This window comes from Echinops telfairi, unplaced genomic scaffold (genome assembly GCF_000313985.2).
Source record: "Echinops telfairi isolate 266 unplaced genomic scaffold, ASM31398v2 ScPeMD7_70;HRSCAF=299, whole genome shotgun sequence".
Taxonomy (NCBI): domain Eukaryota; kingdom Metazoa; phylum Chordata; class Mammalia; order Afrosoricida; family Tenrecidae; genus Echinops; species Echinops telfairi.
In genome coordinates this window covers 24,420,699-24,433,721 of record NW_022103968.1, presented here as the reverse complement: position 1 = coordinate 24,433,721, position 13,023 = coordinate 24,420,699, and the positions used below count along the sequence as shown (strand labels likewise).

Here is a 13,023-nt window from a genome sequence, read left to right as displayed (position 1 = left end):
GGTTTCAAAAGGCCGACCATATGGTTAGCAGCCCAATGCATAACTACAATGTCACGAGGGCACCTTACAACCCACTAGGAGGCTTTTATCCTAGAGAGCCTGGTATATCCTCGGAAGGCCAGGGAACAAGCATGAGAATGCTCATAGCAATATTTGTCCACAAAAATAAGACTCTGGACAACAACCCAATGTCTCCTGACAGGAGAATGGATCATTTATGGCATTTGCACCCAATAGAAAATCCAGTGAATTATGTGACCAGAAACACACGCGATATCGATAAATTTAGAACCATAATGTTGAGTAAAACAAATCTCAGAAAACCATTGTATCTGTGTGCTCAGATTTATCTATTTATTTTAATCATTTTATTAGGGGCTCATACAACTCTTATCACCATCCATACATACATCAAATGTGTAAAGCACATTTGTACATTCATTGCTCTCATCATTCTCTTATAAAGCTCAAAACCAAGAAAAACAAAATAATAGCTATGTGATAAAATGATATGACAAGTACATCAAAGGAACGATGATAACGGGATTCACAAGCGTGAACACCTTGGCAGATGGTGCAGGTACCGCGGCACAGGGATAGCGTGAGGAGGGGAAGACACAGGTAACTCCAAAGTACCCATCATATTCTACTTGTGTTGGTTTCACGAGCATTCATTCTATTCTTATGGCTTCTCATTACATGCTGCAAATACTCTTGTGCGATTTAAGTTTTCATCCCATGTATAGCACTACATATATAATGTTGTCACACACACGTTGTTGTTAGGTGCTGTCCAGTGAGTTCTGACTCATAGTGGTCCTGTATACAACAGGCCACACTGCTCCCCCTGCGCCATGGGTGTTGGGTTGCAGTCCGTTATTGTAGCCCGTGCGTCAGGCCATCTGATGCAGTGCCTTCCTCTTATTCTCTGACTTCCCACTTTATTAGGCATGATGTCCAGTTCCACAGACTGGTGTCTTCTGATCACATGTCCAAATATGTCAGACAGAGCCTTCCCAGGGAGGGCGGTGGTGGTACCTCTGCCAAGCAGATGTGTTTGTTCTGTCTGTCCATAGTAGTTCCAGTATTCTTCACCAACACCATAATTCAAATATAGACACACACACACACACACACACACGCACAACACTTCCAATTCAACATGTTCACAGATACAACTCAGTGACACAAATTACATTAATGCACAACGCATCACCAGTTTTCCATTGCCATGAACAAGTAAATATTTAATATCTCCAACAGTGCCTCTCCCCACTCCTCCTCTCACCTACCTCTTGTAACCACTAACATACTCGGGTCTCTCTACAGCTACCTATTCCAGATCGTTCCTGTGAGCAGGATCATAGAATATCTGTCATTTTGTGCTTGATATATGCCACTCAGCATAATGCTTCCAAGACTTATTCATGCTGTAACATACATCAGGACTCTGTGTCTTCTTTATGGCTGGGTAACGTTCCTTTTATATGGTTTTCACATAATGAAAATACAGGAAATTGTACTGGGGAAATAAAATACATGGTAGAAGTCAAATACCACTATATTATTGTCAGCTATGTAAACGAAAACCCAAGTTAACACTTAGCTAATTCTTGGTTTGTCCTAATAAGTAGTATTATCATGACAATTCAAATGTAAATATTTCAGTTAAAAGACAAAATAAATTTGGCTTAATGAATTTTAAATTGCTTTAAACAATTGATTCAAGCATCTTGCCTACTTTCTATTATGCAAACTGATCACCATTTTCAATGGCTTGACTTCAAGTGAGCCTTATCCATTTAATTTGCCCCTTTATAGTGAAATTGTTCTCTGATTCATGAGTACAGCTATTATTCCTACTACTGATATTCCCACCATGATCCATCTGGACTGTTTCCTTCTCTATGAACTCTGCTTGGTCTGCCTAAAGGATATCATCTCTTACCTTTGAACCTTCCCACCCACTTCCTCCTCCTTCTAGTGCATCTTTGGGGACCTGCCATGATGGCTCTGTCTGTTGTGTAATCACTTGGGTATTTGGTTTCCTTCACTTGGGTAGTCAAGCCCTGGAAGGGGTCCTCTGAAGGTAGGACCTTCTATATATCTTGGTGTAAAACGAGCACAATGGCACGCACATTGCTGGTGCCAAATACTGGCCTTGAATTTCTCTGGGCCTGCTTCATAACAAGCTTTAAGAACAGCCAGTGCTGTCTTTATTAATCTGTGCAAACTCTTCAGTAACATTAAGCTACTAGGTATTGTGCAAAGGTAAAATAAGTTAACAGCCTTGGTAATAAAGTTCTGGCCAATCTAGGGAACTATATACTTTGCACAAGATTTCACAAATGTATATATAATAGCAATTTGGAAATAAAATCTCTTGCAAAGAGATCTCTGGAGGAAGTTTGTGTTGCTTATATCAGAAAGCTCCGGAAGCATTTTTCCTATTGTTACAAAAATGCGAAGGTTAGCCCCTGCATCTCTCTCCTATGCCTCATAAAGCAATCGTCTACACCTGACGCCAGGAACCTCTATACTACCATCCAGCTCCCTCAGAAGGAACCTGGGCACGTGGCTCTGTTTTATCCCCAATTCCAGCATCTCCCATCTTCTCAAGGGGGCTTTACCACTTCATGATATCGTAAACAAGATGGTCCAGAGTTCGATATAGCTGACATTTTCGTTATAAAGCCAATAAACAAGAAAGCCCCAAGGTATTAGCCATTATTTTTCCTTTTCCAAAGCAAGATAGAAATGTAATATGTTTACAGAGTTTCTAATTTATTTTCCTGCTAATGAAAATAGACACTTCCAGACAAATTAGGTAATGTTATAGTGTTACCTTTATATGCAAGAAGAAGCAATTTTGAACAACATTTTAAAGCGGGCTATCGCTTTTGTTAAGGATTATGGGTGGGATAGTGGAAGGGGGTCGGGGAGGAGATGAATCTAGCAAGGGGGCAAAAATAATGGCTTTTTAAGAATCTTGGAAAAGAGTTATGCATGCAACTAGGATTTCTGTGCATATGGATCCGGTTAAGAAAATCAACCCATTACTTGGTTGAGGACCACAGATGAAGCGTTGTGCTTGCATCTTCGTAAGTGCAGGTACTGGTACGGACATAAACATACAAGTTGAGTTTTTGTAGACGATTAACTTGGATATCTAGCCAAGTCTTTTAGAAATAAAAAAAAAAAAAGTGTTGAAATTCTCTGAATCACCCGAACACCTCAATAAACATTTAACTGAGAGATAAAAGCTGTGTATCAGCCATTTCCCGAGTTTTAAGAGCAATGAGAAGATTGAGCTCAAAGTAATAAGCACAGTGAAGAATTTAGCTAAAAGAATGATAGCACGTGTTCACTAGCGTGAGTGATCCAAGTTCTGCCAACTGGAAGATGCCCAATGGCCTAATTCAAGTAAAAAGTTCTTCACACCAAGCTATCTGTTCTACCAAAATATGGTGAGCGTCGTTTGCTGGTGATAAACATGGCAGGCCACAAAGCGACAGCGCCTAGAACGGCAGCACACAATAGCAGGTCTGAGACCAGGAGAGATCCTTCATGCTTCTGCCCTTAATGACTCAACATGTAATTGGAGAGAAAGAATGGATTCATAAAGATTACATACTGGAGTCACACCCATGACCTCTGTTGATATTATTATTATTTTTTGGAAAAGATTTTCTTTCCTGAATTTTTTGTGAAGCAGACTGTCATTTAAGAAATGATTATGGGATGATTATTACTTTGAAAACCAACCTTACCTTGAACCCCTCAGTGGAGGGTAAATGAAGACAAGTTGGCATTTGGAGGACATTCCCCTCAAGCGTCTGAGAGGGTGAGTTTTGCTCTGGCGGCCGTGGAGAAGTGGGGGCCTGGGGACTAGGAGGAAGCTGCCTGTGTTATGTGAGTCAGCCCATCTCCTGGGTGAGACAATTACCTCCAACTCCCCCCCAAGCAAATGGATGAATCCAGGGTGAGCAGCATCCATGCACTGGCATTTGCCAAACACAGATTCCAATGAAAACAGAATAAATTAGTTCCTCTCAGTCAGTTATTGCTTAGTGTAGGCGAGCTGAGGAGGAAGAGGTGTTAAGGTGCACATTGAATGTGAACTACCTCCTGTTTTCAGCTGAAGCTGCAAAGGACTATGAGCAGACAGTGAATAGAAAGCTGTGGGTTGGTGGGGAAAGGAGTTCAGTGAGCAACTCAATTACTTCCTCAGAATTGTACTCAGAATAGCACTGGCTCTTATTTGCATATAGTCTTCAGAATGTAGACTTGTAATTTATTGTCAGATAAAATACAAATAGCTGAAGTCTCAATGACTCCGAACCTGGAGTTTCCTCTATGGGGTTACAGACTGTCACCATGTAATGACAGCATTATTCCAAGCTAATACTGTAATTAATTTCTTACCATGCCACTCAACTCAGCAGTCTTGACAATGAGCTGTGCTGTTACCTAGCATAACTTGGCAGAGAGTCTTATACAAAAGAATGCATACTCATGCCTGACAGTATGTCCAGATGAAAGAAAGGGGTGTCTAGGAGGAGATTTTTTCAAGGATGGACACTCATATGGCTCATGCCTGGAAGACATCCTCAGCTCAAGAGACATCTAGATTTTAGGTGTTAATAGTCCAGCTTAGTTCCAATACAGCTGTTCATCAAGAGTGGAGTATGCGCCAAAGAAATTGTAGTCATGCGTACTGTAAACCAACCAGAGTAAACGATGACATGCCAACCCAAAGATGCCATCTTGTATTGGTGGGGAAGTAATAAACTACTTAGGATTTTCTTCGGATCTTTCATTGACATATGGTGCATCTAACCCAGTGAGAAATTAAGTGAGTAGGTTTAAAAGGAAATTGATGCGCTTAATGAGGAAGGATGGGTATGTATTGCAAGGCAGCTGGTCCTGTCACTGCTGGCTTATGGAGACAATCTACACTGGACAGCTAACGAGTCTCTGTTGCATAAGATAGATTCTCTTTATAATAGAATCACACGCTTTGTCTCTAAATGGGGTTATTATACACACCATTGCACAATGTTTGAAGAGCTTGGTTGGCCCTTGTAGAGGGTTAGGACGGAAATAAATTGGAAAACAATCATACTTAAGACCTTCAATCCATCAAACACTCCATATTTATCTAAATTACTGGCACGTTCTCCCCAAACACAAATCTGTCTGAGACACACGGGTAGAATGTTAATGCTGACCAGCCTTCATGGTGGCTTCATCCGTTGAGTTTCCCACGGTGAGCACAGACCACAATCCATGTGCGCTGAAGTCTGGCAGCGCATTCAAATCCCTGAACAACCGACCCTTCTCTTTCTCTCTGCTCGTCACACATTTCATGGTTTTAACCCTGGAGTTTTGTTTGGTACTCATCCCCTCCACCGCAAACACACAGATGTCTTCTGTTTATTTAACTCTCAGAATCATTTGACTTTGACTACTTAGGCGATTTTCATGGGACTTCACCCAGTATCTTCGCTCTTCTCCACACCGGTGGATCCTTCCGGTTTAGTCACCCAGTGCATCCTTTGGCATTAATCCATTTCACAGCCTTGCACATCACACAAGCGAACGAACTAGATGTGCTAGATGAAGACAATAAATGCGACCTACCCACCTCGCATTCGGAGATCACACTTCCTACGAGAGGACACGGTAGGTCAGGAGATGGAGGAGCTGGGTCAGACTCATCATACTTGACTCCTCTCCCCTCTCTCTGAACCTGATTTCACCTTTTGATTATTCTATGGATATGGCGTTGTGGCGTTGATTATTCAATGGATATGATGTGGCGTTGAGAAATTTCCTACTTCCACAGGATCCAGATTTTTTCAGGGCCAGAACATATTTTCAAGTCCCATCGGCAGCATCCCCTGGGAAAAGGGATTCTTGAGTAACTCCCGACTAGGATTTGCACGTGGGCAGGGAGTTTGGACACCCCACTCACCTCTGTAGACCTTGAGACTCTTACCCACGATGGGAGGTCACAATATTTTCTTCCTCCAGCCCACCTTCGCTGTCCGTCTCTCCCCTCTCTCCCCGCCAAGAGACATGTGTAACATTTCAGCATTCTTGGAGTAAGATGGTCTTTTCAGTTTAAGACATCATTACATCCCAAACTAGATTGCTTCTTTCTTATCATTGTGAGTTCTTTACTTTTTCCAAGTCTACCTGTACTTTGGCCCATAGAAAGGTGAGCCGAAGGAAATGGGCAAAATGGTTTCATGGACTTCACCACATATTTATTACCCTTTCCAAATTGAATCTTGAAGCCTTGTCAGAAGTGTTATTTTTTCCAACAGAGCAGGCATTAAATGGCTATAGAAAATAAACTCACCTCTTGATATCTTTCTCATTGCTTGCTACATCCATTTACCGTGAAGATTATATTGTAAGGTGAGGCAGGAGGTGTTGTATAGCAAAGGAAAACCACCACTTTGTGATTCTATTTGCTCAAGTTTTCTTCTTTTGTGGGAGCCTCTGGGTTTCCTGGTTGTTTCTGGAATCATCTCTTCAGTGGCGAGTATGATTATGTGTCTCCACAAGCTGCTTCCAGCCAGTTGCAGTCACACGCCTTTGTAGATAGAGTTATGATATGTGTAATAACATTTCTATAATCTGGCCAGGGAGAAGGGAAAACTCCAATCAACAGTAACCATAGCTAGTTAATGAATTTTCTTTTACCGATTTTTTTTTTATGACTTTTATGTTCTCTGGCAAAATCAGATTGTTTGGTGACAAGACTAAGAGTGCTTAGCTCCAGGTAAAATTTAGTTTCCACTTGACTGGCTGTTTCATTTAATAAGAGGGCTTGTATGGATCCCAGTTTTCCCCTGTAACATAATTACCTTAAGGGAATAAATATGTACAGAGACAAATGAGGAGACACTAGTCTTTATCAATGTTTGTTCAAATTATTGCAGTTTAGAGAGATGAGAATCTAGAATTGATGCGGCTTAGAAATAAATTGTGGCTCATATGTACTATCTTTCGTTCAAGTAAAAACCATCATAAACAATGAAACTTTGACCTAGGAATGGGAATTTCAGATCATGCATTGATTAAATTAAGGGTCGGGGTCCTAGGAAGTCTTTTCCCTTACTTTTCACAAATTCGCATGTCCGAGTTTTCCTGGACTGCACAGACCCCTCCAGCCACGTCAGATCTCTTCCCACGACAACATCCCTCTGGAGAGACCCACGTTCTTCCGGCCTCATTCGGATTTGCTCACCAGTGTGCCGTTTGTTCTCCAAGTGCTGCGCCAACCTCTCTGCCTGGGGGCAGCCACGACACCCTCATTCAGTGGTCTCCACCTTCCTCAGGCCGTGGCCCTTCCAGACACGTCCTCATGTGGTTGTGACCCCCAACCATAAAGTTAATTTCATTGTTACTTCATCACTGTCATTTTGCTACTGTGATAAATCCTCGTGTAAATATTTGATATACAGGATATATTTTCATTGTTAAAATGTGAACATCATTAAAGCATAGTGATTCATCACAAAAACAGGATGTAATCAGATATTGTGAAGTATTTATTTCTAATGACAAATCAATGGAATGTTGTCTGGAAGCGTGGTGTCGCATGGGTAACAGTCTTCACGCAGGAACTCCTCTGTGGGCTTATCTGCATGTGGGTGGACCCTCCTGGAGTCGGATAGCGGAGCGGTGTCCTCGGTTGGTTCCTGAGACCATTGGAAACATGTGTTTTCCGACGGTCTTAGGCGACCCCTGTGAAAGGGCCGTTGGACTCCCAAAAGGGTCATGACCTACAGTTTGAGAACCGCTGTCCTACTTACCCCAATAGCTGTTTTTCTAGCCTTCTGCTGTTTTTTTTCCCTCTTTACCCAAATGGGTGACACTGGCCATACAAATCCTCAAATAGCTGCACTTGGTTGGTTTGGGGAACATTCAATCACTTTACCTTCTTTTCTCCTGGGTTTTCTTCTTTGCTCATATACTCATACCACCTGATATATTGTTCTCCCAAACACCTGGCTTTCCTAGCCCACCAGGTGACCCTTCCCTGGCCAGTGGATCCCTTCTCATAGCTGTAGGCATGATCTGTCTTCCACATACTCCTTGGCTCTCAGCCCTGGGCCCTGTTCTCCCCACCTCTTCTGGATCTACTAAGGGCCTCAGGGTGAAACTAGTCCTGCACTTGGTGATTCTTAGAGGACACAGTCACATTTTCCTTTCTCCACACCTGCCCCCTCTTCTCTCCTCCCTTGCCTCCATCACCATCACCTGCCTAGGTTGAGACCTCGGAATCATCTTCCCTCCTGCCCTTCCTACCCCTCTTATCAGATCATTTACCAAAGCGTGTTGGTTCCGCCTCTGAAATGTGTTTACATCTATCCATGCTCTGTCCTCGCTGCCTTCGGCTAGTCTTTCCTCTGCTTGTCCGAGGGCCTTGATCAGTCTCCTCGTTCTGATCTCAGCTTTGTGTTGGAACGTTCCCACTGACAAATTTGGGCAGGACTGTTCCTTGGCTCTCCATTGCCTAAAGATGGGGCCCCACATCCTTCCCTGTGACATACTCAGTCTGGTCCTAACCCAGGAGTTCTGTCTGTTCTCTAAGCTTCTCGTTTCACTCTGGCCCTGTTCAACTGAACTCACTGAACTCACTGTTCCCCGTGTCCCATCACGGAACTTTTACCTAAAAAGCTCTTCTTTTCAACTCTGCTGGGGGTGGGGGTTGGGGGAGTTCCTAGTCATTAAGGGACCATTAAAAAATGCACATTTTTTGGTGGACTCTACCCATCTCCTGCGATCAGTCAGTCCCTCCCTTTAGTTGAGCTCTCTCCCAGTTGTGTAATCAATCCTATGTTTTGGCAGAGAGATACTTTCTCTTAATGGTTTTCCTGATTATTTGAATTCACATACTGGGTGCAACCTAGGTTCTCGATAGGGGCTGGTGTGATGCAGGAAGGCAGGCATCTATAAGTAAGTGTAAGCAGTGTAAACAGTGTCAACTGGGAGGTAGGGTCGCCCCCACGTATCCTGCCCATGCTGTTAAAGGCTGACTCTTTGCTTGGATGTCACTGTTTACTTCCCCGTGCGGTTGTGCTCCCTGCCAGGAAAAAGAGAAGCTGTATGTGGAACTAAAGCACATCTTGGCCCGGCAGCCTGGGCCCGAGGCTGCAGAACAGCTCCAGCTCTACCGACACACACTGCGAGAGAAGACCAAGCAGCTCAAGGTAAGTGGTGGCCTCTGTTCTTTTCTGGCTGAAGCAAGACCACACTTGAAGCAGCACCCTGGGACAAGTCCACTCCCTTGGCTCAGGGAGCCAGGCTCTCAGATACCCCACTCTGGGAAGGTCTGTTTCTTTAGTGGTCCTGTCTTAGGAGGGACGGGCAGGCCTCAGATCTCGTCTCTTCTCCTCCCTGCGTTTCCACTTCCAGAAAGAGTCAAGTGAGTGTAAGTGAGAAGACAGTTGGAGGAAGGATGGCGGCAATGGGATAAAGACGGAGGGGTGAGGGGTTGTTTGGGTGGTCGGAGGATGACCCAGAGGACTTGAATGGTGCGAAGGAGCAGAAGAGATGTGTTCCCATCATGGCCCAATCAGGGCTGGCCATTGTGTTCAAGCAGGTTTCTGTTATTCCATTCCACTTGAAAAAATAATGTATGCAAAGCATAGTCTGGTATATACAAAACCATGTCCACAAAATAAGACTCCCTGGGCCTTGTTTAATGATTCCATAGGAAGTAAGTAGTCACGGAAAGTAAGGAAAATGAAGAATCTGCTCGTATGACTTCCTATCTAAGTAATGCAAGAATCTCCATTGGGAGGGGAGGTGGGGTGGCTTATTCGGTTACACAGATCTTTTTTGAAAGTGTTCAGGAAAACTGTGTGTTCACACTCTGTTTCAAGCTTCATTGTCTAAGTGAGTACATAGATATTCTTGTCCCAGTCAGCAGTCTTACACACACAACCAGACTATGCCGCTGATGCAAGCTGACTTCTTGTTCTTACCTGCGACTCCAGCCTAGATACTTTGGACATAGGGTCAGGAGCGACCCTGGAGGGGACAGCATACTTGGCAAAGAGGAAGGCCCTCGGGGAGATGGCGTGACACAGTGGCTGCAACAAGGGGCTCAGGCACAGGGACGATGGTGCGGGTGGCTCAGGACCAGGCCGTGTTATGTTCTGTCACTAGGTCATCGGGCCAGTTTGTTCAGACTAGGATCCCATTGCACCTACAGCAACAGCACCTGCACAGTGAAGGCAATCGCTGTTGCCTTTCTGTCTCAGGTTCAAGTGGATGCCATGTGGCATGTATCTTACTGACCCTTCCTAAAGAGGATTATCAAAATCACATCATCTTACTTACAAAAAGGCAAATGAGAAAGAAGTCTAATTAGAATATGCATTTTTCAACTTATTCCTCCAACTCTGCGTTTCACATGCGTATCCTGAGGCATCATTTGAGTTTTGCATAAAGCACACACTTTTGATTCTCTTCGTTCCTTTAAAAAAAAAGGCATACTTCAAACAAAACAAAAAACTGGGGTTCTCTGGGGTTGGTAGAGATTAGAAATATAATGTAAAGACAGAAATGGCCATCTTGATATTACTGCCAGGCCACCCCCCCAGCCCCCCACCTTCTCTGGGTTGCACTGAATAATAGTACAGGAGAGCCTTTGACTCCAGTCTCTCTGGACATCCAGCTCCTCGCTCTGAATGAACGATGGACCTGTGATGCCTCATGAAAGCGATGTTGCGGTGGGTGGTCCTGAGCAGGTCGGCACATGGTCCTCTCGCTGTCTAAGCTTTCCCCTGGCTCCGTAGTCATCATTTGGAGACGGACTCTCTATCCTTAAGGGTTTGATAATCGAGCCAGGTTTTCTCCCAACAGGAAAGTGATCTTCTTTAGCTCACGTGATCACAGTCAGGGTCACGGTCACAGCCATTCAGAGGGCAGGCAGGGCTCATATGCGAGTGACCACGTCAGGCACTGATCCCCCTCTTACACACGTCTTCATAATAGAGACTAAGAGGCACAAGAGGACACCATGCCTGCGCAACCGTCGCCGTGCGTCTCTCCCCTTGGTCTCATGAGCAATCGCCTAGTTTCTTGCCCGGTCTGAGACCGGTGGCATATCTTGAACCCACGCATGGAAGAAAGCAGAGAAGCAGGCTGTTTATGTAATCTCTGCACGTAGGCTAAGCTCTTCAAAGCACATGCCACAGCTCCCGGCTTCTTAGAGGTAAGTGTCCCAATGCTGGGACGAAGAACAGACTTGTGAATTGTGTCAAGGAGCACAACAAAGAGGTGATAGACATTTAGCAGAACCAGCACTGTGGAAAACACGTGAATTGAGACCTAGTTAATGGTGGTGTCGAGATGATTCCAGAATCGTTTTTACGACCATTCTCAGATGAGTCACACTACTTAGTAACATTTCTCTTGAATGCTTTTTTTTTTTGGTAACAACAATAACAGCAAAAAAGCTTTAAAAGCAATTTATAAAATATGTCTGGGAGCTTTTTGGTCTCTAGTTATCGTAAGTATTCTTTGAAGCATAGGACAGCATTCATTTGTGAGCCTGTGTGATGTGGCCTGATAGTTCCCCTTTCAAGCAGGGAGATGCTGTCTCATTTACAGTTTGCCATCTGATTGTGAGCCTTCACCCCTCAGGTAGGTTCTCACCCCGGTGGGAACCTTGAGCTGGTGACAGTGGGCAGAGAACCTCTTGATCGGGGCTTGGCTTTGTGTCTCTAGCTCCACGGAGGGAATGAAACCACCACCACCACCACCACCACCAACAGGCTGAAAACAATGTCGAGTCTCTTATGTTAACGCTGCCTTATTTGCGATGTAGGTTTTGTCGTCAGAACTGAATATGTATGAGTCACAGAGCCAAGAATATAAGTTTGAGATTGAGAAACTCTCCAACGAGCTGATGAACATAAAGAAGAAATACCTCGCTCAGAAGCGTAAAGAACAAATTCTGAAGTAAGGCTTAGCCAACTGTAGTCATTCTGTTGTGTCTATTGCATGCTGTGAAGAAAATACTCGGCAGTACTGTCACAGGCTTGGGAATGTTATTGGAGGAAATTAAGTCACAGGGAGCCTTGGAGGTGCAAAGGTGAAGCTCTCGGCTGCTAACCGAAAGGTTGGAGCCTCCCAGCAGCTCTGCAGGGCCAAGACCTGGCCGACTGTGTCCAGAAGGATGACAGCCCAGGCCACCTTATGAGGCAGTTGTTCTCTGTCCTGTAGGGTCACTGTGAATTGGGGTTGACTTGCTGGCACACAACAGCAAAAACGACAAACTGTAAGGTTTCTGGAGTGGGTAAACACTCGGTTCTTGGCTTCGCATAATGAAAGAATTCATGTCAAAGCCCATTTTGTAATTCAAGTGGTTTTTTTTATGAAGGACAGGACAAGTTTCAGGCAGTTCACAATTGGGCACGAGCAAACTCATGGAAAAGCGCACACAGATGTGTGGAATGGGGGCCAGACAGGCTATGGCACAAGATGAGCCGGGACCAGAGAGCAAGACCAGGGAGCTTGCTGGGTTAAGGCCACCTGGGTAAGGTCATGAGCCCAGGCCTAGTTTGGACTTCCCAAGTGTACCTCCCACCTGGCTGGGGGCTTGAATAAGAGTTTGGGGTCTTCATAGGCATCTGATGGTTGCCTGATTTCCTCCCAACTTCCTTTATGGGGGCCTTTGCAGGCATGGGAGGGACAACGCCCTTGTCCCTGTAGCTAGCTACTTAACAAAACTAAGTCACAAGGTCAGAGTAAGACTGGTATCTACGATTGAGGACCCTCCTTAGGGTCCTCATGAGGATCCTTAGGCTTATGGATTGGCCTACAGTAGAGAAGGAGACATAGTACAATTTCCCCCACAATGAGCCCTGATGGTGCAATGGTTTCGTGCTGGGCTGTGATCTGCATGGTCACCAGTTCGCAAGCCCCAGCTGCCCTGCCGGAGGAAGCCTGGGCTTTCTACTTCCATAAACAGTGACAGTCATGGAAACCCAC

The 13,023-nt window shown here is 44.6% G+C and overlaps 1 protein-coding gene across 1 annotated transcript in view; it reads left to right on the top strand.

Moving 5' to 3' along the window:
• Positions 1 to 13,023, top strand: part of CFAP58 (cilia and flagella associated protein 58) — a 131,016-nt gene that overhangs the window by 115,313 nt on the left and 2,680 nt on the right. The window contains exons 16-17 of the mRNA XM_045291425.1: positions 9,111 to 9,230; positions 11,858 to 11,991. Coding sequence (XP_045147360.1) covers positions 9,111 to 9,230; positions 11,858 to 11,991 — 254 coding nt within the window. The remainder of the gene's footprint in view (positions 1 to 9,110; positions 9,231 to 11,857; positions 11,992 to 13,023) is intronic.